We start from the raw sequence: 25,379 nt of genomic DNA, 5'->3' as shown, positions 1-25,379 counted from the left end.
TGTCCACAACGCCATAGGGCGGAACGGAGGACCACCGACTTAATACTAGTATTTATTTGTACGTAATTCTCCGCCATAGAGTAAATAAAACTAGTGCGTGCCGCCACTCCACCCACTGGCGTTGCGGACGCAACTATAGTAACAAGTACAAGTTACAAACCAACTTACTGTAATATCTCTGAGTATTATACTTTTAATCCATCGTCAGGCGACATACGAATATGGCCACGGTGGGTAGTTGGGAAGGCCCCAAAGTAAAACTATGGCAGGTAGGCCCACTTATGAAGACTAGACTTATTATGTCAATCAATAAAAATCAATATATATAATGGTTGGGTTGATTGCTAGATAGTTCTAACTCATATTTTGAAAATATTTTTACTAACAGTTAATAATCGATTAAACGAAACATTACTAATTACTCGATTTAAACCTCTCTTCTTTTCTTTACGTCGCAAATAAAATGATCTTCCCTCTGTTCTTTTCATTACGTTATTACCTAATTTCGTCTCTGTCAGTCTTCAACTTCAAGTAGCCAGCAACCACGGTACCACCGGTCACCGGTACCACTGCACGGAAACGGACACACCGACACAGACACACAGAGTACCTACTTTCAGTCAATCAACTCAACTCAGTCAACCAGTCAGTTCATTGATCATTCAATTCATTCATTCATCAGTCAATTTCCGACACTTGGCCAGAGCGGTGGTACTATTTAGAAAATCCGGCAAACTTAAAAATTGTTTTAAAATCGTTTTAACTGAATTAATATAATCAAGAAATAAATCGCAATGGCTGAAAAAGAAATAATATCTAGTAGTGAAAACGGTGAGCAGTTTTTCGAGGGTGTCGAAAAGCTTATTGAAATATGGTTTACGCCGGCCAAAAATGCGGATCTAAGAAAAATAACTCGGTAAGTTTTTTAGCGTTAGATCACTAACATAATGTAATTTCAGATTGGTGTACTTCTTTCAAACTTGATTATATAATTTTAATTAAGTATATCGACCCGGCGTACGTATAACCTAAAACTTTATTTGAAAATAATCTTTCTCTTTAGTTTACGCCTAACAATGCTGACACCAATAAATTATGTAAGCTTCTAGAAGCAGTTGATCATAATTATGACATTATCACTAACGGCTAAATAGATGGTCGTGGAATATTATGCTATTCCTATAAGATTCCACCAACCAGCTGATTTCATGACAGGTGCAGTCATCTAATGTGATAAATGAGATTCTGACATAGGAGTAATTTTTTTTCGAACATTCAACTACCCTCCCTCTTGCAAATATTTGATACATTTTATTCATCACAGTAGTTTTTTTTTAACTAACTTTCTAACATATAAATAACTGTAGGTAAGAATTCCAATAAATTCTGTAAAACTTTTACAACAAATGAGATTTATAAAAATTTCCAGGTATTATAAATATAATATTTATTTTCAACAGCCAACAATGGGAGAATGTGCTGAAAATAGTCCGTTGCGAGATCATCTCCTTCACACAGAGCGAGCAGGTTGATGCCTATGTTCTAAGGTAAGACTAAGCACTTTCATCTTTAAACACTTTCTTATGCATTCATTGACTTAAACGAGAGCTAGTCTATGGTGTGCCAGTTGTGTGATGAGCCGGTCAGAAGCATCAGGAAATATAATAATAGCACTAATAAAATATAATTAATAATTATGTATAAACCATGTAACACACAATAAAATCTTAAAAGTATTCTAGACCATACGCAAATGGTCAATAGTCAGTATTTTTCCAAAACGAGTAGATGGTGCCAACTAATAGTGAAATTATTGTTAACTTTAACAAAAACTTAACAGTGATTGAAGCCTTCTTATGAAGAAATAAGTATTACAAGGATTATTACCTTATGCTTTAACCATTGATCTCTTTGGTGTAATTTTTTTATATTTATTAATTTATTTAAAACTTGTACTTTATAGTAAGTAACATTATGGCAAGTATAACAGACTTCAAATATGAATATTGATAAATAAGGAGGGCAATAGCATAAGAAATTAGGGTTAAAAGATTATGGTAATGTGGTATTAGTTTTTCGATAGGCTAGTAACAATAAAATTCTGGACAGAATGTTTTGAACAAATGCTTAGCAAATTATTTCTTTATCAGCATCAACTTTACATAAGTAGGTATTATACCACAATGACCAATTACCACAGAAATAAGAATACTTAACTTATTATACAGAATCAGAGACATTCACTCATCAGTTATCATTTAATCCTGTTGTACGTATGATGTAATATCGATAAAAGCATATTATACCTAACATTTTAAATTATTATCTTAACCGAGTATCTTTAAACTTTTTTCTTAGGAGTTCAAAATATACGAACATATTAAGTGAATAGGCAACCTTAGCATGGGTTGGTGAGTTGGTGGCATCAGGCCATGGATTATGGCTTCTCTTTGGCCTTCCTCATTCAAACACTATCAACTAATTGTCGTAACTTTGTCGGGCCAGTGAACTGGCGGGCGTTTCCTATTAGTGGTCTCCACTCGAGAACATGTCTATCCCAACTGTCGGCCCACTGCTACTTCAACTCTATCTACAGATAAGATTTTAAGTGCTGTAAGTCTCGTATTCTGACGAATTACCTGATTTCTGATGCGACCCTTCAGAGCATGCTGTACACAGGTCTTTCCATAGCACATTGAATCGAATAGATCAAATTAATAAATTTGACCATGAGCTCTCAAGTGTTATTTACAAACACGCTAAAAATACATTCTAATTTCAAAAGAGTGTTATTGTATTTTGATTGAATAATGGGATTTGGTGTGCAGCCACAGATTTATAATGATCTAGCAATTGATTCCTGACCTTTATCCTGAATGACAGGCCAGTGATGGCGACAGCGTGAACACTATACCTACTTACTCTCACGAGCAATGAAAAAGTTCCAGTGACAAATAGCACTTTATTACTCCTAAACGGAAAATACTAGTAACTTGTGATACTAGATATTTTAAAGCCACATCGGATCGGCAAAATCTGATGAACTATTGTTCTAGTCCATTCAATGTCCAGTGTTTACCTTACGTAATATCATTATAGTACGTCCTACGTCTGCCAGGCGCATGCCAGATTAAGCCAGGGTTATCTATCAACGACCCGGTTATCACTATTATAGTAAACTTTGTAGAAGTATGCCCAGTTGATAACCTGATAAACGCCTTCTGATAAGGCGCTATTGCTATGCGCTCGGTTCATTTTTTCTGCCATTTTCGTGACATTTCGCAAAGGTCACGGGTTCTGATACTGTGGTCCAGATAATGGTACATCCTGGTGATTAGGTAGATGTTTTAGATGGTACGTAAAGCTTTATTTTAGCTCTAAATTAACCTAAAATGGTGTTTGAAATAACTTGAAAATAATAGTAATTTGTTAAAAGAAAGGTTTGACTTTCTTTTCAGTTCAGTAGCAAGCAAGCGACAGTAGTCAAGTAATTTTAAGCGGCAAATAGAATGCTTCATTATAGGAGTCTACATCCACCGTTAGAAGAATTTAAAGAAAACATAATTAAATAAAAACAGTTAATACCTTCGCGAGAAAGTCATCAATATTGTATACAAACAAGTATTAAAACCGTCCCTCTTGCGTCAATGTTCTAGCAAATAATTTACATTTGACGAAAATAACCCCCTCCCAGAGAGATTTTGGCATGATTTACTCCGCTACACCTATTTAATTTATGAATCTTTGCCAATTTGCGGTTTCGTTATCCGGCCTGACAATCTGCAAATGATATTGATCAAAACAAAACATTCCATGAAACTTTATTATAATTACCTATATATTTATCAGAAATCTGTTTAAACCAGGTTACCTAACCTACGGTAGGTATTTAGCAGATGGATACGGTGTTGACGTTCAAATGATTATATGTGCCTAGTTTTACACTAAACTAAGTTTTTTCACAGGAGCGCCTGTAGAAAAGGCATTTATAAATCACACAGTTTTAATATACACGTATTTTTACCCCTCGCTTTTCACTATTTATAAATGTAAACATCCATTGACCCTATTAAAGACGTCGCATATTTATCTTTGCAATAAATTGTAGAACTTTTACACCTCTAAGCAGCATGATCAGCTAAAGATTGCATCCTTGCCACACGCTGAAAGTCTTCGGAAACATGTGTGTGCATGTGGAAAGATAATTCTGTAATTAACCCGTTTATTTCTGTATTAGATGTTATTGCTCTTTAAATATAAGGACGCGTGTTGTAGTTGCAATAACAATAGATATGGAATAACAAAATAAATTATTGGCTATGGAAGAACCGTCTATCTACATACACTAGGTTTCATGAAGGCAATAAGGATTATAAATATAACGATCGATTATGTAACTATGAAACAACATCAGTAATACTAACTTTATAAATTTCACATTGAAAATTTTAAGTTTAACCGTACGTTTTTGGTATCTGAAACGTACGGTGGCCTGCGCCTAAAAGTATACAGGCGGAGTTTTTAAAATAGCGATCCCTGATGATGGAGGGACCAGCTATATCTGTTATAAATCCGGGGACGTGTTGTGTGTTATGTGTGTAGCAGTGGTTTTTATGTGGATGTGCTTGAGCAGCATGTGAGCTTGGGATCGCTATTTTAAAAACTCCGCCTGTATACTTTTAGGCGTAGGCCACCGTACACAAACATTTGTTCGCTAACTGAAACTGCAGCCGCGACAAGGAAGAGTAGTTATAGTAAACTAAACTCTCACTATCGTCGGGACATTGGCGTCGTGCCGAGCGCGTCAGCCGCACGCACACGTAGCACCACCAGGGCTGGCCACATCCAGAATAATAGCCTCAAAAAATACAAATCTTTAGACCACTCCTTGTTGAACTAAATAGCATACAGCCACCTGGCCCTGTAGCACAGGGCGCATTAAAGACGTGACAAGAGTTCTCCGTCGCGCTCGCTCTTGAGGCTGCGCGATGTGAGTGAGTGCGATGCGAAACTCTTGTCACGTCTTAAATATGCCCCGTACTAGCCCTTCTGAAATCGCAAAACCAACTCGTTACCACTTAACATATTGCCCGGATTATGATAGCAAGATGAGAAAATCCTTGTGTTGTGACAACCCTAAGGCGGAGCGTTTCGGACGCCAAGTTACGTCACACAACAAACACACGTAACATGATGGGAGATGAGACAACAAACTCTTCAGCAGGCGAGAGAGATAGTAGCTGCTGCAAGCCAAACATTCTGCGTCAGAAGTCACGAATTGTATTTCAAAAGTCTTGGATCTAATTAAAAAAGTTAGTGAATTTAAGAGTCTTGATTATCTGATATGCCACTGTTTTACATTTCGTAAAGTAAATTTAATTGAAAACTGGTTGGTTCAGGCTTACAAGGCACCGACAAAAACTTGTCTTTGAACCTCATCCCGGTACGGACTGGGTCCCAAATTATAGCCCCTGGAAAGAAATACGTGAAATTTGTTCCCGCAAAAGTTGAAATTGCAATGCTTTGCTGTTTCTCGGAAATAAATTATCCTCTAGATGATTCCACCTCTCCAGCCAAGATTGCTTTCGCAATTCTCCAGCCGAGATTGTTTTGATTGTTATTTTGCGCTATCTCCTATTCATTTCGTTCTGCTGGACGTTTTATCATTCTATTTGGATACTATGATTGCGGTTTTCCATGAAGTTTGCCAAGACTTCAATCTGTATAATATGTGGCGAATATACACTCGTGAGAGTCGGGAAATGAACAGTTCCACCTGCCATTGCCGTTCCATATGTCACTGAAACTTTCTCATTGCTCGTGAGTGCACCTTCATCATCAATCATATTTTGTAAAGGAAGCCGATGGGAATGGTGTTATACGGACCCTTCGCAAGTGATATGCAATCACCATAATTTGCCGTAGCTTATTTTTTTTCTATTTAATCGCTATCTATGGTAACAAAAATAAGCGGTGAATATTGCATATTTCCAATGGTGTTTAATTGAGTTCTTTGGAAGGCGGTAGTGTGTTGCTAGTTCCTGGAAAGTTCCGTTCCATGGCATGTTGGACTCTTCGTATGATATGAATGTATGGTATCATTTCAAACGAACATCAAAAGATGTCCGATCTTCTTCTTTGAATTGCCAATCTGCGACTTGTTCAATCTTATTGTGTGTCGTGCATAGCATAGTCTTGTTTAATATTTGCGTGGAATTTGCTGCTCCGGGCTTGCTATAATTTCGTTGTTCAAATGATGACCTATTGCTTATAGATTTGTTGAATTATACACAAGTGAAAACAGAGTGTTGTTGCCACTTGAGGTTGTCTACAATCTCGGAAGGCAGATAGATTATTAACAACTTTGTTAAAAATGTATCAGACAGCATTTACGAGCCTTTCTTAAAATTTGGATGTTGCTCCATACCTTTGCTTTTATATGACTCACTTCACAGTAAAAACACCCGCCACGACGGTGCTTGCAGTAATTAATAATTACTATTATTGATTGAAGTCAGCCACCTAGTGTTTACATAGTGTAACGGCTTGCTTACTGTGCAGCTTATTGGAACAGCAGCTGTTCCTTTATTTATTTAATCATTTACCTGCGTTTTTTTATAGTTATACCAATATAATCACTTTAAGTTGACAAATTCCTCCAAGCTTGGAGGTTCGAATAATTTAAGATTTCCTTATGTTTCACTTTGTGTAAGAATGGATATTATTACTTTAAAGTATGTACCTACTTAGTATTATGTTCTTATGTAAGGCCAAGTAAATATATACATCCTGGTCGCTATTTTTCCACGTTTTCCATAATTTTTCCATGCCACTATCTGTTTTGCCTGAAAACTTCAGTGTTAGCAAAATTTTAAACTAGACTCCTTACGTAATACAAACCACGTGCCACCGGCTGTTTTGACAGAAAACTGCACAGTGTTTTCACAATTTTAAACTTTACCCCTTACATAATAGAAGCCACGTGGGGTAGAGCTGGGATTTGGGTCACGACGCAATTGAGAGACGAGAGGAACAATCGATACTTTATCGCATCTCGCTCCTTGTGGAAAGGCTTTTCACAAACAGTGCCCTCTCTCACTCTGATGTTCGGAGGCTGAAAGAGACAGACCTAGAAACGGATAGTTTATTGTCTGGTTTGGGATGTCGTGAGTCTTGATGTAATAAAATATGATCCCTCTGGGAGTTGACTGGTTGCGAAGCTAGAAACAGGAGAGCTTTGTAGTGGTTCGGGAATGGACGTACTGACAATACGAAGAATGTTCATTTTTGCCGCCGACCAAAATACGTTGAAAAATTGTTTTTTGTTCCATGCATTGTAAATTCTCGTTGGCTCTATTGTGGAAAGCCTTAACTTTAAGAAGAATGTGTAGCTGTGTTGTATTCTTAACAACAACTACATTATGTAATACGATTTGTCTCAGACTGACGATAAATCAAATCATCCTTAAAAAAACTCTATTATAGTTTGCGAACAACGAATCGCAAGCATTCTCCCTCCTTGTTGATAACCAGTTCTGAATAAGAACCAGTTTCTTCAGATTTTTTACTCAGTCGGCCAACAACAACCTACTATGGTGGTCATGATATTTCATACCATAACTCTGCCTCAAGAAATTCGTACCTATTTCGAGTTTTGGTTCTGGTTGGAGCATGTTTTATTTCCTGAGTCACTCTGTAGCCAGTTAAAACCGTTTCTAAAACCTAAACTGTATTCTTCTTCTTCTTGTCGTGTCGATGGCAACTGTCACACTTCCGCGGCCCAGTGGACTGTATTGAACATCCTATAATAGCGACAATAATAATTAAGGCCTCAACATCAAAAACTTCCTTCAGAATTTCCGAATAACCTTTCACCTGAAATAAGCATGAAACTTAACTTAGGCTCCCTATCGCTTACCTAACTATGTTTTGACAATGATATTCGCATTCAAATTGTGTTGAACTCGACACTAATTACTTCGTAAATAATTCGTTTCGACTTCGCGATACGTCCCCTAAACTGTGCATCAATGTTTACCAAACCGTCGTCATTAGCAGGGTTATTCTGGTGCGCCGAGTCCGCAGTGACTCGGGGGCGGGGGCGGTAAGGTCAAGGTTGCGGGGGGCGCATGCGCGTGCCGCCCCCATGCAACTGTTGAGTTCAACACCGTTGCAGTTATTCAACTCTTTATAAGGCATGGCGTTGATGAGTCAGCGGTTTTGATGGGGGATGGTGAAGATGCACAGCATCCGCTGATCTATTCAATCAATCTCGGTCTTACCACTTAAAACTAGTCACACGTTAAACGGATGTTTAGCGTTGTCAAATACCATATACATCTTTTGTGATATACGTCGGTAAACGCCCGAATCTTGGTTTTAAATTTTTCGTTTTGTTGTTGTTTTGCATTTCCATATGGTTTGTTTATGGCAGTGTTTTGTTTATGTCTAGAAAGTCCATTATTATGCATTGCATACTGCCCTATACTTTATCTTAATAAGTTGTTTACCTTAATTTTGGTTTCAGTGGAATAGAAAATCTCACACTAGTCTTATTGTTATACAAAGGGTTATTTCCTACATGTATTGTAACTGCTAAGCAAAAACTGAGTATGTGTTTTAAAATAAATCGATCCGATCCGCAAATAGATCGGTGATTTGCTGAATTACTAATGAATTTGCTTCTTTGAAGGTTATATTGTAGCACAGCACCTCTACCACGGCTACATTACATATAAAGGCTCTTCTATATACTATTAGCGGTTTGGAAAATTTTAACGAATCCCAGATGTACCTAAATCTGACACGGATTAGATCAAAATGTAGGCATTTATAACTTATGACCATAAATGCGATTCGCGAGTTTCGCTACCTTTAAACAAATAGTTTTATTTTTTAATATGATTTGCCAATTTTTTTACAATCATAGGTACCTACTTACTGAAAAATATTACGTTACATCACAATAATGTTACTCGCGTTACCCGTAGCATCCTATTATTTAGTGGAATACGAATCGCTAAGAGAGGGCCCCAGTAACAAAATGTTATACATTTTACGACCTCCAAATCGAGGCGTGACTGTAGTTGAATAGTTAGGATTAGGAGACCTTGCTCTCTCTTTAAATGGTATAAAAATACAGTTAGTACCTAGACCTAGACCCATATTTAAAATATAATAGTTAAGAAGAGATTTTTCAGTCACATGATTATAAATAGAAAGATAGTTAAATAATATATTTAACACGAGTAGTAATTAATAAACAACGATAAAATGCATTATACCAATCAGCCAATGAATGAAATTCTTAAAATAACAAACTTAATGCTTGAACCACCGTTCCTTACCAACACAGCAACAATACGTGTACCATTTTCATTCAATCTCACCACAGTCACTGATGTTATTATTTCATACACAAAATATAATTATGCAGTCAAGAACAATTGCATATTATGTCGTTACCAGTTAAGAACATCTTAAACATAACAATGATTCATAACAAATTATTCAAATGTTGTTGGTTGGGTCCGTGTTGTGACTGTGAGGGCGGCGGCGGCGGCGGTCGTTGGGCAGAATGTATGAGTAATCATCCCGAAGCTAAAAACAGCCTCACGTGCGCACTAGACGCAATCTAGACCGCTGCCAATTCCTCGCTAAAGCGTCCGTTTCAAACTTTGCCTCAAACCTAAACTAAAACATTGTAAATACAGACATTATACCAACAGTTCGATAACAGACGTTACGTCTGAAACCACCAATACCTAGGTCTATGCTATACATAGGTGGTATACCTAAGTGGTTGGGGCTCCATCGATTGCAGCCGGCATCAGTCCCAGGCATGGCAGCCGTCATGTATATCATCTCTCGTCACGCCAGTATCGATCGGCGAGCAAGCCTGCGCCCTGCCGGCTCGCCTCGACCGCCCCCCGCGGGGGCCCGGCGACGCACCGGCCGCGGGGGGCGGGGCGGACCCGCCACCACTTGCCACAAGTGCTCCGACAAATCTGTTCCCCCTAGGGTGGCGATTCAGGTGCTATAGAACCTTGTTTGTTGCGGTAACCGCGACTCTACGGCGTCGTGATAGGGGTATTACCGTGTGATTGGAACAAGGCTCAACAGGCGGTTTGACGCAGTAGTTACGTGCTACACACCACAGCCTGTGTTGCCAGGCACACTAGGCGTTGATGCACTGTGGATGTGTGCAGACAGCAGTGATGTGTGCAAGGTACGGGTTATCTCACGAACTGTATGAGATTACGCGCGCGCCTGATAATTTTAATTAGGTTGTCGTAACATTGCACACATCAGTATACATCATCGTCAGTATTCGTCATTTAGTACAGGCGGATACGTCAATGAGATGTCGGATGTTCGGTCTTACTTCAGTCTTTGTAATTAGGATTGATCCTTATGTTTGGTTTCTCAAGGTGTTTCTATGCAGTCTTGTAAAATCTTGCAACTTCTTGACTTGAAGTCTTGGATCTATTTTTTGTGATTTTCCATGTCCGATTAAATTGCCCAGGTTTCCCCCCGATATGTTATAAAACATTCCGCACTCTATCTAGAACGATATAAAAAAAGATTCGTTATTTATAGCGTTGTTATGTTGCAATGCACAAGGAATATTTTATCTGGACACAAATAGATCGGTTGCGACGACACTTGAAATCGTTCGATGTTAACGATCATTTAGCTAGAGATTCTGTTGTTTTATTTACACTCTATTGTTGCCATATTTGAAATACATTTGTTTGTGTATCTTTTTTTCGGAGCGGTGGTAGCTCAGTCGGGTAAGCGCCCGCTTCTCAATCAAGAGATGCGGGTTCGAATCCCGGCGCTGACATGTACCAATGAGTTCTTTTAACTTAAGTACAATGTATACCATCGCTCTTACGGTGAAGGAAAACATCGTGAGGAAACCTGCATATCTAGATTTAGCACATCTAGATATGTGAACCCACCAACCCGCAGTGGACCAGCGTGGTGGGAAATGGTCCAAGCTTAGGAAGGCAGTTTAGACCTTGGGGATATGCACAAAGGTTCCACTCGAGAGAGCCAGGTGCAGGAACTTACACCCCCACAGAGAATAGAATAGAATAGAATAGAATAGTGTATCTTTTTTGTTATACTTTAATCATTAACTAATATACCTTTAATTTGCACCACATGTATTTACACCCGTTTCTCTATGAACACTTTCTTTGGCATGTCTCTTTACATGCCTAGTAGGTATCTACCTTACGTACATTATGTGTTTAATTGAAGCGAAACATTTGGCAAATGTAGTCGAGCATATTCATAAATCATATAAATGACTTCCTATTGATTAAAAAAGCAATCTTAGTTTTTTAAATCAAGCTTGGTACCCTACACAACACATATCTTCATTTAAATAACTTATTCAGTAACAATGTAACTGGTATAAGTATTTATAAGTAACTGGTTTCTATATTTAATCTGCGAATCTGGTTTGAGGATGACAATGTAAGGCTTTACTAGTTACAGACAGAGTATTGCCAAATGTGGCCACGCGACGACCAAGGTCGTATGTGGCAGTATGCTACGATTCACGGCACTTGACTAAAACTGGCCACACGATATTATATTGAAAATAGCAAATCGACGGAAATAGTGAATGTTTCAGTGGCCAGCACGATGCATTTGTTTTTGTATATTTGCCGTTTGCTGAAAGAAACAAGCCGAATAGTAATGTACTTACATACAGTTCATGAGCACTTAGAATATGCTTCAGCTTATGTGCAATTTATACAAAAAAACGCATGAAATGTATTTACGGCCAAATAAATTCTAAATGTTCATGATCTGTAATACAATAGAAAAATTACACAAGAAATCATGGTCAAGATACGTGGATCGCACTTTACTACGTATTCTGTTTAGTGTAAGTCTAGTTCTCAATAACCTAACCTTGACTAAGTTAACAGTCTACCATACAAAAACGAATCTCGCCCGTAGCTCAAGTCCGTTCTGACGTTTATTGAAATAATCATATACAGCAGAAAATTATTAAGCTTATATGTATTGTATACCAACTAGTTTTAAGTCTTTTTTTGAAAAGATGGCTCAGGAGTTTCTTGCCTCCGTTCTTCTCCTTAGACAGAAAGAGCCCCCCCTTATCCGAACGGAGAGTAATTTGTAAAAATTGACGTTCATCAGAAAATTTTATATTTGTACGATGAATAAAAAAATTTGAGTTTGAGTTTGAGTTGAGAAAAAAAAATGCTTTACTGGCTATCTTATTGAATATAAACTATAAGCCATAGCAACAAATAAAATTATGATGTAAATGGGACATTACAACATATGACTCATCCACTCAAAGGAACTTTAACCCAATGTCGACCTTAAACGTATTGCTGCCTTGCTTTGACATAGGGATAGCAAGTGGCAGACATAAAATTAATGCCGATATTAGCTTTTTTAAAGTTCCTTTGTTCAATATTCAGCAATGGATAGATACAATGCTCCGATATAAAGTTATCCTCTGAGTTGTAGTTTTATAGTTAGTATACACATTCATGTATCCATGTAATACATGAATGTGTGTACTATCTAACTAACCCGTGGTGCAGTGTGTCCAATTAGTGAGTCCATCTCTGTAATCCTAGTTATTATGACAGTGTCCATATTGAAACGGTTGCTAGGCAACGCCTCCCACCCTAACACCCTCCCTCCTATAGCTTTATACGTGTAGGTCACAAAGGTCACCTATAGGCAAGTCTAGGCTACATCGTAGCGATATGAATCATATTTTTGTTGGTCTGTTTCTTACCTGAGAACGTCAACTTTAGTAGAACTGGATTATGATATTCAGCGCTGTGATAGGCTGAATTGTAGTTTGGACAGGTTTATTTATGTGAGAAACTGAGCCGGTATCTAAAAAGTGGCCACAAAGTCACGGATGCTTTTAATTAAAACATGGAGTTTGTACTCTCAGATTAAATAATATTTGTAATCAAATTACACGCAAATGAAGTAAACATGCATTTTCATTACGTCGACAACAGGGGGGTTACTAGAGAAACAAACGAACGAACGTACAAAAGTCATGCAATCGGTACGCTTAATACAACTAAATAGAGTTGTGTTTAGCGCAGCGCTCCGGAGCTTAGGAAAAACAAAACCACGACTATGCCACGACTATATCTCGTTGCAGTTACGTAAAATCGTAAACAGATGCATTCAGTAACTATCTATATGCACCAACAATAGTTATTTTAATACTAACTAGATGGAGAGTGTTCTATTTTTGTTTATTTACCAGTAAAAGGCCCTAATCTGGAAGAGAACTGTCTTCTGAAATACAGATTGATATCTAGTTCGGAAAACAGTGCTTAATATACTTTGTACCTATGTTTCTGGTGAAATAAATAAATCTTTAAATAGAGTCAGTGCAAGTCTCGACAATTAACACCGCACTTTAACCACTGAGGTCTTTTTTAAATTAGTTCGGTTGGAAGATTTGTGACTTTATTCATTGTTACAATGGTTGTCGTTAGGTTGAGCTTAAAACGGTTTGACAGTAAACAAAATGCGGATATTTTTTCTGGTATGTTTCTGTATGCGACCCACCATCTTGTTCGTATATTGTTAATCTAAGACATGCACAACTTGAGTACATAGTTGTGGTCCGAGCTGCGATGTTTACTCTTGTGAGTCACCGGCACGTGGAGCTCCACATGGAATGATGAGATGTGAGGACATCTGCGGGTCAGTCTAGGTTACGAGATACGAAGCTTGAAACCGCTGATGCGCTAACCAAGATTCTATATCTCGTTTGATAAGTTGATTGCTTGATAGATCTCCTTTTTTGTTGTTAAAGCTGGTGTAACCCCATTGCGCTTGCACATCATGTCGGTTAATTTGTTAATTGACATTTGTCTCAATTATGCAATATAAATTATGAATTTTGAATTGTGTAGTTTTTGTTTGCAAGAGTGTTCTTAAATCTTAAGTTTGTTTCAGTAAAATAAGCTGTCCATAAGTTATTTTATTACACTAACATGTTTTAAAATAACTACTTTCGCTTTAAATGATCTTGCAATTTAATCGGTTTATTTTGTGGAACTAGTTGATGTTAAATGTACGTTTTAATATAGATTTGATGGTTATGTATGATTGTTTTTAATTCATCATAATGATTATTATATACATCAATTATGTTGAGATGAATCTGAATAAGCTGTGCTTCTATGTCTGCTACCGGTTGAGACGTCCATTGTTAAATGCTACCGGGTATTGGCGATTTACAATTTAACCTTGCACGAAAATCTGTCTATAAATTTATTTTGAACGTATCCTGCTACCGTACCACTTCCGACAAATTACCAAGTAACAATCCATAAGCATCGTCGGATCGTCGCTCGCCTGTCAAACATCTGTCAGATCTATACAAGTTCCGTCGGAGTTGACAAGCGAGCGACACTGGTTATGGATTGTTTCCTCAATTCTTGTTTGGTGGTGGTAACCTCACCGTACATATTAGGAACTATAAATTTGCAAGCTTCAATCTGGTAATGTCAGGCCGCTTACATACGGTAAATCATAAGAATTATCCTATCTGTCACAGTAGCGTGGACAGGGTCTAAGGTCCCGAGATAAGCGGCTCAGTTATTTTAGTTACAGTTACATGATAAAGGGGAGCTATTATTATACCATTCAGTGAGCGCGTGCTATAGTACAGGGTACAGGCTATATAGGATATACTTTGATGTCCTGCGACAAAGCTTTTCCTTGTACAATGGCGCGCAGATGTAGGTATTTGGGTACGAGCTTGTGTGGTGTTTATCAATTGTTTGTTTTAAATGTCGTTCCTCAGCATGTTTTATTGTTGGAATGATTTTTATCCTACGAAAGCTATACGGAAACGGCTACGGTTGCTACTGCTAACCTTCTTATGTCACATTATTACGTAAGCATAATCAATCTAATCTGTTCTGTAAACTCAAAAGGCTTTGTAAAACAAAAGTATTAATAACATAGCCGTTTCGTAAGCGACAGTGAACAACCTATATGTAGACGTTATCAAAACATGGAATATTTCACACAGCACCTAGATGTGCAGACTATTGTGCTAATAATGAGTCATTGGCTAGTGAAACTTTCCTGTTGTGTCTGTGCGGACACGAACCCCGTACCTTGTCTCAACTTGAACTACTGAACCGCTACTGATAGTGGTGTGACGTCACACACTTATCTCCGCTTGTGTTAACTACGTTCGCTACCAACATAAGCATAGAGATTAGTGATGTAACGAATATTCGCATTCGCATTCGCATTCGCGAATATTCGCACATTTTTGGATATTCGCATTCGCATTCGCATTCGCAAAATTTTGTGCGAATGTTTTGCGAATATCAATACTTATTAGAAAAAAGTCATCATCATCACGACCCATTACGTCCCCACTGCTGGGGCACGGGTCTCCTTCCAATGAAGGAAGGGTTTAGGCCTAGTCCACCACGCTGGCCAAGTGCGGGTTGGTGGACCCCAACACAAGCAAGCTTGTGCTGAGAGAGTTGTTGGGTAAGTGGGCAACCCGACTGTCAGATGTTTTCAAGCCGCCCGAAGGCCTCTGACTAGGCTTAACGACTGCTGCCGAAGCAGCAACCGGGACCCACGGCTTAACGTGCCGTCCGAAGCACGGAAGCGTCCAGAAAAGCACCACTTGAAATTGGTCACCCACTGACACGGTCAGCCATTGGATGGGTGACCAATTTCAAGTAGAAAAAAGTATTTGAAGATAATGGTAGGTTAACAAAATCAAAATCCATTCGTCTATTACCTTTTATTACAAGTTACTCTCTTAATCTCATTACCTTTATCATTTGGTATTTATTTAATTATTTTTTTGGGCAATGAAACTTTAGAAATAGTTAATACAAGGTGGGCCAAAATTAATCACCCTATTGGAAGTTGCTCTCAGATGGACGTCAATTTCAAATTTGTTTTGATATTGGTGGACTAGACAAATACAGAATACAAATTCAGAGGCCGTGGAGTGATATACTACCCAAGATCGCGGAATAATTGTGTATACTTATTCAGTTTTCGGGACGCCTTTTTTTTCGTTTTATTTGCAGGGAAAAATGACAGTTTCCCTGCAAAATTGCCGGATTTCGCCGTTTGAGACGGTTTTGGGGGGATTTTTGAAGACCCGTGTTTATGTGAATAAGCCCGTGTCTCTAGAAGCCCTTAAGGCGAGTGCGAGAATCTCTCGGCCGAAGTTCTCGCTGGAGTGATGAGAAATGCCATAAAAGGAGCCTGTATGGCAATCTTGCGCCCATTTAGCCGATATGATCTTCTAGACTTTATCAATAAAATTATAAAGGTTCAAATAAACATAATCAAAAAACAGAATGCAAGTTTTTCATTTAAAAAAATGAGATCCAAACAACATCGGACGACTTCTATTGGTCCACCTTGTAGCTTCATAAGACCTAAACATACACTCACGTGCAAAGAAATTTTTTAAACATTTAATAGAAAATTTTAATAAAATATTGACGTTTTTAGTTGGTAATATTCTGATTCGTCGTTAAATTTTTAAATAAAAAATTGCAGAAGTCGTCATTAAGTTTTTTTTTGCGCTTAGGAGTAATGTGGTGTTTTTCTTAATGGATCATTTTCATTGCCCGTGAGTGTAAATAAACAAACAAAAAGCGTATTTGCATAGTACAGAGCAAGTTAGCCATACATTTAAATACGTTTAAATGTTTCGTGTAAAACGTCCTCAGAAACTGCACACAGTCGCAATGTGTCGTAAGTGTTACGGAGCTAAAAAAAGTTTTAAAAAAAATTGCGTCTAGTATTGTTTAGTCTGATTCGGAATGCGCCTAGACCGGAACGTACCTCGTTCAGTACGAGACTACCACCAAACCATACAAATAACGCCAAATTTGAACACAAACTGAATATTCGCATTCGCATTCGCATTCGCGAATGTCGATTTCAGATATTCGCATTCGCATTCGCATTCGCGAATGTCCAAAAACACACATTCGTTACATCACTAATAGAGATATAACTTGGTGAATGCTCGGTATCGAATTACGATTAAGAATTGTTTATTCAAATTCGGAATCTATTTGTTTTTCTATTACTTGATAATGCTGGCTTTAGAAATATACCTACGAGTGTCAACCGTTACATCATCTTAGCCGCCCGTGTAAAGTACAGAGGTTCAAATCAATCGGCGATTTTCCTATCAGTTCTCGTGCTCGTAACCCGGGGTTTTGTTATCTCGTCATTTCCTTATCAGTTAACCCCAGTTTATCCAGAGTTTCTTGACCGCCACGACATCGACACCTTACGCTTGCTGATATCAGTTTGATTAGGTGGATTTTTTATGTGGAAAGATCTGGAAACTGTCGTTGGAAGTCCAGGGTTGGTCAATGTCTATCTCTGTGGCAATGGCGTGATGAAATTAAAAATTGATTGGGTTATTTGATACGTATTCATTTACTGATAACTTAGAAATCACTACAAAGGTTTCCCTTTCGCTTAATGATATTTATCTGTATAGTAAGTAGTCGAGTGTAATGAATACATCGAACAGGTAACCGGAGTTTAGGTCATTTGGACTTGGTAGTAGTTGGAAAGTTTAGCGTTAGGCAGAAGACGACACAGTGTATGGGCTTTGTGGCGCTTTGGTCGAGGCCTATGTCTAGCCGTGGACGCTTGTTTGACTGATGGTGATGATGACGTAAAAGGAGATGCACCTGTCAAATGCTCACCTCACAGGAACTGTAGATACGACACGTTCAAATACACAATGACTACGATATAACTCGTATACTTACGCATATTTACTGAACCACATCCTTGAAACACTGACAATAATACGGTAAATAAAAGATAAACCTAAGTAAATACAGACTAGACGGACGCCTAGTTCCATGTTTGATGTCTATGTGCCAGGTGGTTATAATTTTAAGTAAATAATAAAATGTATGTTACCTACTGGCATTATACGTAAGTATACGTAGGTATAAGAATAAAAATATTTAAAGTTATAACTAGCAATGAGTAGCAGTATACTTGTGTAGCATAAAATTCAAAAGTAAATTAATTGGATCATAAAAGATTGTGCTGTGCGTGCCTGAAGGAAAGGTCACTTCAGAGTAGGAAAAATATAATTTATGATTCTTAACAAAACAAATAAGTAACTAAATAGGCATGGAGTTTTAGAATTTGTTGATTACTGGGTGGCTAGCTGAATGGCTGTGTATGCTGATGAAAAGCTCTAAGTATTATAACACGTGTGACACACAACAATAAGACGTGTGTCGTATTATAACTAATGTATACGCTTGTTACGAATTCAAATAGGTTACCTACCTTCTGAATCTACTTTTGGCTAGCATACTTTTGTTGGTTGAACTAATTATGTTACTAGTATTTATTATTTACTATGCTATTTAGATAAAGGACATTCAATTAGTAACGAGCTAGATAATGCGAGTTTATAACCTCATTATAGTAACTAATAATAGCTATCAATATTGGCCTAACATAAATAAAAACTAATTAATAATCAGTTTTGTCTAGTACCTAGGCACGTGACAAGGAACATATACTCTTGGTGTACTCCTTGGTTGAAATAAAATTTCATAATAAGTATAATTTCAACACTGTTAAACACTCCTAGGATTCTTTTAAGACTATTTTACATTTAGAGGGGGAGTTCTAAAAGTTGTAAAGTAAAAGTGGTTCTGAATGATCCCCTGAGTTTCCTTTCAGATTACTCTATACCATTTATACAACACCCTCTACCTATATTATATTGAGCTGTGGGGCTACCACCACCGAACTTTAGCAACTAAGCAACGTCGCTCGCTAATATAATCAGACGTAACTTGTATGCATCCGTCAAATGTTTGACAGGAAAGCGACAGATTGTACGGTAGCTGATCTCATAGACGCTGACCATTCCCCCTCTCCCCACAGTGAGTCAAGCATGTTCGTGTCCCGCCGCCGCTGGATCCTCAAGACGTGCGGCACCACGACCCCGCTCCGCTGCGTGCGCTGCGTGCTGTCTCTGGCGCGCGACGTGGCGGCGCACGCGCAGGTGCAGAACGTGTTCTACTCGCGCCGGGAGTTCGCGCGCCCGCGCAGCCAGCTCAAGCCGCACCACCACTTTGATGCTGAGGTGAGTGATGGAGGAAGCTCGATAGCAAACTAGCCGTAACTAAGATTATTATGCATAGTAAATAAACTTAAAGTAGCCGCCGCCGGGCGCGCCACTAATGGCATTGATCATCACTTTGATGCTGAGGTGAGTAGAGCAGAAAAGGTCTTCCTTCTTAGTCGTAGTTCCATAGGGCGTATACAAAGAAAAGGCTGGTTTCCAGCGCTGGTAGCTTCTTCTAGTTATGTGGACTATTTTCCCGCACTTATCAGCTCAGGTTTGTCAAATGAATGAAGGAAACAGACCGGCGCTGGTAACAAGCGTTGTTTCTGGATACGGCCATTATAGGAGAGTATCGCGCCAACTCAGGGTATAGTATAGTATATAGATAACAGGGTATTAACTAGTATAACTACACACATACATTTTTACATACATTACGTATGTGACTGACGTACTAACAGTTAAATATCAGTGTAAGTTCAACTGCTATCACTTGGAATTTGAACCATTGATTTCACAGAATATGAAAGACCGATAAACACTTCAATTCTGAGAAAATTTGTTAGTAAGTAATTAAAAAATATATTACTCACTTCAGCACGATAGCATATTTCACAATAATTTTCATAGCATTCCAATATATTTTTAATGCCGATATGCATTTCACATGGGCTATCGAATTTCCGTTTGAAACCTTAGCAAAATGTGACGTGCTTCACCTTGACCAATACAATTACATAATATACATATAACTATAACATGATACTGTTGCATAACTCTCATAACACCTCATTGTATTATGTGCCTACTTTACTTGCTAAGTGCATCCATGCACTTTGTGCTTAGTTGTACGTGTGCCTTTGTGCATTATTTCACAGATAATTGCTGCATTATTTGTGGATTATAGTTGATCTCTGCTACGTTGCTATGGATGCATTTGATATCTATCAATCATATTCATTGGTCCACATAGCATAGCACTGTTGAAAACGGATTTCATTCAAGAAAACACATCATAGCTATAAAAGCACATGGTAGAAAGGCACCCTAAGACCCGCAATAGGTTACTACTTATTGGTCGTGTACATAATTAATGCTACAGGATGGTATTCTCTAACGAGCCAGTTGTTTACTACCAGCTCCAATCCCACGGCTGCAAGAATCTCGCAATGGACAGAATGTTATCAATGAATGGGCCTCGCTACATAGTCTACATATCCAGTTACAGACCGGTAGCGGGAACACGGGGCCCGCTGTACGCAGAAGTCATTCGGATTTATTGTGTTTTGTTATTTGTTATGATCATGGTATGTTTTGTACTTTAGGATGTGGGATGTAATTCTACAGAATACTGAGTACATATTCTTAAGAGGCAATGAATTATCCACATTAAATTAGTGCCTACCTTACAATTTCTTCCCCGTAAAGTAACAGGCAAGCTTACTTTGACATTTAACTACCTACAAAATGCTACGTTTCGTCTGAAATAGACAGAATAATTCGAATGATCTCGCTCAGTATACTTAATACAGTTGTCTATGATCTCGTCCACTAACAATGCCGTTGTTTGTTGTTCCAGGTGGAGCTGCTGGACTCGTTCTTCGGCGACGGCTCGGCGTACATCCTGGGCCCCGACCAGGACTGCTGGTACCTCTACACACTGCTGCCGCTAGAAGGTTTGTAAATCACTGATACTTATTATAGAAGTAAACATTCGTAAAGTAGGTACTCTGAAAACTTCGTTATAATCCGGTAATACAAGGATATAAGTGTATGTGTTTTACAATACGAAAGGGCAATATGTCCAACAGTGGGTTTTGAGCTAATGATGGTTATAAAACCCTCTCACGCTCGGGCGATCAGTTGTATTTTACAACCCAATTTATATACATCATATTTTCATGCACACTCTTTTCCTTTTTCTCCATGTTCCTTCTGCAAGTTTACTGATACACAAACACAACGCTTTAGCATTCATTCTACATGTGAACATGATAACCTACCTTATTAATTTTTCCTCGTAATAATAATTATAATAACAAAAAATATACATCTTCGCAGGCACAGTAGGCGCGCTCGAGAAGGAAGAGCGCGAGACCCGCCTCTCGGTCTCTGGACAGACACAGGAGCCGGACCAGACCATCGAGATCCTCATGTCGGAGCTGGACCCTGAGGTCATGGACATCTTCACGCGCAAGCATAGTGCGCACGCGCAGCAGGCGACTAGGGTAGGTGGACTGTGAGGTTGGGTGTGAAATGTGTAGGAATGAAAGTGAATCGCCGAATTTGTTCCCGTGTAAAATATGTAAAACAGAATCGGCTAATGAATTTCGATTTTGTAAGCTGAAAGCTTTTTATAAATCGGTATACTGTACCAATTTAGAAAATTTATTTGCAAATAGATATATACGTTATTTATGAGTCTTGCAAGTTAGTAACTTAATAAATACTGAACTAAATGAAGTTTGTTAGATTAGAAACCTTTTAGTATCACTACACTAATATCGCTATCCTTATTAGGTTTCTAATAATAACCTATTTCCTATTATATTTCAGGAGTCGGGCATAGACCAGATAATCCCGGGCATGGTGATCGACGACTTCCTGTTCGACCCCTGCGGGTACTCCATGAACGGAGTCGCCAAGGATGTGAGTTGTTTACATGTTGCATAGACAGGGGGGGGTCACTCTCTACGACGAAAAACTAAGTTTCGGAGCGCTGCTGCGCGAATCACGACTCTGTCTCGTCGTATTAAACGTGCCTATTGCACGACAGCTGTCGTTCGTTCATTTTCTGTCAGTATGGAGTAACCATCCTGGTTTTCATAGCGTAGTGTGAATTGTGTAAGTTATTGAGCCAATCGGATTGTTGTAAATACCCAAAGCAACAAATTATGCCTGACTGCCTGTATTTCTATGCCGCAATGTTCGGCTAGATCACTGTTCAGTCATCTACTTAACTGGTTCTAGGACATCTACCGAACGATGGTTCTGGGATCGAATCCTGGCCGGAATCAAATATGACATTTGCTGATAGAATGTTCGCTCATTCCATTACTTTCTGTTCATGCTTCCTCCAGGGAGATAAGGATTTGCCATCTGTAAGTTTCATTTTGATAACTTCCGGAATCAGACACAGATTAAAAAAATAATGTTTAAAAAAAAAACCAATTCACCAATGCACTCGTCATTGGTTACTTTATCTTTACCCAGGTGCTGACATCTGGTGAGTTTAGTTAGTAAATAACATGAGTTATTTTCACTGTCCAATTTCATATTTTACCCCCCCGTTATATCTTATTCCATTCATATAAAAAGATTAGCTAAAAAAAGTAAGTATAGTTTAGTCAAACTGACCCTACTACCATTACTACACCTACCATTACCCCTAAAACTAACCCGTTCCCCTTCCCCAGGGTTGCTACATGACGATCCACATAACCCCGGAGCGCGAGTGCTCGTACGTGTCCTTCGAGAGCAACGTCCCGGCGCGCTGCTACCACGCCCTGGCGGCGCGCGTGCTGGCCACCTTCCGCCCCGGCCGCGCCCTCCTCACTGTGCTGGCCACGCCGGTGTGTACCTTGTGTCTAGTGCTGTAGGGTCTATAGTCGAGAGCAACGTCCCGGCGCGCTGCTACCACGCCCTGGCGGCGCGCGTGCTGGCCACCTTCCGCCCCGGCCGCGCCCTCCTCACTGTGCTGGCCACGCCGGTGTGTACCTTGTGTCTAGTGCTGTAGGGTCTATAGTCGAGAGCAACGTCCCGGCGCGCTGCTACCACGCCCTGGCGGCGCGCGTGCTGGCCACCTTCCGCCCCGGCCGCGCCCTCCTCACTGTGCTGGCCACGCCGGTGTGTACCTTGTGTCTAGTGCTGTAGGGTCTATAGTCGAGAGCAACGTCCCGGCGCGCTGCTACCACGCCCTGGCGGCGCGCGTGCTGGCCACCTTCCGCCCCGGCCGCGCCCTCCTCACTGTGCTGGCCACGCCGGTGTGTACCTTGTGTCTAGTGCTGTAGGGTCTATAGTCGAGAGCAACGTCCCGGCGCGCTGCTACCACGCCCTGGCGGCGCGCGTGCTGGCCACCTTCCGCCCCGGCCGCGCCCTCCTCACTGTGCTGGCCACGCCGGTGTGTACCTTGTGTCTAGTGCTGTAGGGTCTATAGTCGAGAGCAACGTCCCGGCGCGCTGCTACCACGCCCTGGCGGCGCGCGTGCTGGCCACCTTCCGCCCCGGCCGCGCCCTCCTCACTGTGCTGGCCACGCCGGTGTGTACCTTGTGTCTAGTGCTGTAGGGTCTATAGTCGAGAGCAACGTCCCGGCGCGCTGCTACCACGCCCTGGCGGCGCGCGTGCTGCCACGCCAGTATGTACCTTGTATCTAGTGCTGTAGGGTCTATAGTCGATTTCTACTATTACCGCCGTAGGTGGGCTATACTAACGGTATTGGCTACACCGGTGTGTACCTTGTGACTATTGATATCATCATCGTCAGCCAATAAGAGTCAATGCTGATCATACACCTCTCCCAAGAATCGCCACAACACTTTACCGGCTTTACATTTACTGGTCTATGCAACGGTTATATTGCCTCCTAGGCAGGTATGAACGCTCAAAACAAGACGTGACAGAAATATTTGTTCACTCAGTGTAATAACGTTTATGTATCTCACCCCAGGACTCGCCGGGGGCGGAGGCGCTCCGCTCGCTGCAGAAGCGCGGCTGCAGCGGCTACAGCCAGCTCGAGACCACGCTGTGTCAGGTACGACGACTGTTAATAACTATACTTTATAAAATTTAAGATCATTGTACCTATTACTGATACAGATGTAGTGATACAAGTGAGTACTAATGTACAGATCGAGTCACCTCTGACTACCCTTGGGCGATTACAGTCGTGAGCATATGTATGTATGTAAATGATAGAGGTGGAAATAGTATTTAACATTGGACACATTTAATTATGAAATGTCAAATAAAATGTATGGATTTGACAGCTGTCATAGGGGTTATGCTATAATAATAAAATGTATTTATTATTAGACCAGAAGTGCATAGTAGTTACTATGGACTTCTTACTTAGTACTCAAGTGATAGGTCGCGAGCTGTATCGCCTATATTGTCTACTAAGTTTAATATGTATAACCCGTGTTTGTCTCCACAGTTCTCCGGCTACGAGCTCCTGTACGCGCTGTACTCGCGCTTCCCCAGCTGAGGGGCCGCCCGCGCCGCGCCGCACTCACGTAAGTGTTATACACCTTATTGCGTAGAAAATAGAGTCTGTAGTAAATTGAACGCAGACATTTTTAAGGTCGTATACAGAAAGAAACCTGGAAACATAGAGAAAAAATAATAAACCTTTACCGCTTACTTTTCCAGCACTGAGAAGCGTGGGATAAAGTAAGCGCTTATAACTTTTTAACTTTCTTTCTGTATACGGCCTAAAGCAGTAGCTTCTGAAATATTGCTATGCTATGACGCCTTTTATTTCATAGGCATGTGCTAACTTTAACACTCACAGTTTTTTTCTTCATTACAGCCCGTATAAAACCCAGACATGAAGCATTTCCACACCGCTCGTTGGACGACATCCTGCAGTCCGCGAGAGACGCCAGCTGGACGCTGGAGCCCTACGCAGCGCGCCGCCGCCGGAAACTAGAGCCCAGCGCCGCAGAGCCCGGCGGAGAGCCCCAACATGCCGGGGCCGTAGAGACCAATCATACCGGCAATGAAAATTCTAAGCTTTTAGAGCCTAGCAATATAAAGATAGAGCCTGGTGGGGCTCTAGAGCCTAATCATGACAAGCTAGAGCCCAGTCGGGATCTAGAGCCCAGTAATGCCTCAAAGATAGAGCCACCAGCGCGGCTGGAGGCGTGCGCGGACTCTGCGGCGGCGCGCTTCGTGCGGCGCCTGTGTCGGCTCTGTGACGTCACGTGACGTCGTCACACATGGCTCTAACTCGCCCGCAGTAGCTAACGTAACAGTAGGTCTCTAAGAGCCTGTCCCTTAACCTTAGCCAATTAATGTTAAGAATAAAATGACATAGAAGTTAGATGATAGTGGAGGTTCGTGGGGGATCCTACTGTTATGTTGTTACTGAACTTTTGCCGGCATTTATAATCTAGGGCCGGTAAGCGGGCGGCATCGGCCACTGTGTCATAGTAGTTTCTGTATGTCAAACTCGGCACCCCTAGCTTCAGCACAAATCATTGTCTTACTCACATTCTGTAGCTCA

At 40.1% G+C, this 25,379-nt stretch overlaps 1 protein-coding gene across 5 annotated transcripts; it reads left to right on the top strand.

Moving 5' to 3' along the window:
• Positions 1-673: 673 nt before the first annotated feature.
• On the top strand, positions 674-25,175 carry LOC105381136 (S-adenosylmethionine decarboxylase proenzyme). Of its 5 annotated transcripts, none has more exons than XR_007266634.1 (12): positions 674-916; positions 1,461-1,547; positions 18,973-19,156; positions 19,283-19,300; positions 20,736-20,832; positions 21,218-21,384; positions 21,713-21,805; positions 22,237-22,257; positions 22,573-23,413; positions 23,823-23,906; positions 24,309-24,387; positions 24,684-25,175. XR_007266634.1 is itself a non-coding variant. In XM_048623105.1 (10 exons), the coding sequence occupies exons 1-9, from the start codon at positions 795-797 to the stop codon at positions 24,357-24,359; spliced, it is 1,059 nt and encodes a 352-aa protein (XP_048479062.1). In that variant the 5' UTR covers positions 674-794; the 3' UTR covers positions 24,360-24,387; positions 24,684-25,175. The 5 variants fall into 5 exon arrangements, 1 of the variants encoding a protein (XP_048479062.1); XR_007266633.1 differs by having other exon boundaries at positions 18,973-19,159; positions 19,286-19,300; XR_007266632.1 differs by lacking the exon at positions 19,283-19,300 and having other exon boundaries at positions 18,973-19,174.
• Positions 25,176-25,379: the final 204 nt, after the last annotated feature.

The sequence above is a fragment of the Plutella xylostella genome, chromosome 3 (assembly GCF_932276165.1).
Source record: "Plutella xylostella chromosome 3, ilPluXylo3.1, whole genome shotgun sequence".
In the NCBI taxonomy this organism is placed as follows: domain Eukaryota; kingdom Metazoa; phylum Arthropoda; class Insecta; order Lepidoptera; family Plutellidae; genus Plutella; species Plutella xylostella.
This window is presented reverse-complemented; position numbering and strand designations above follow the sequence as displayed.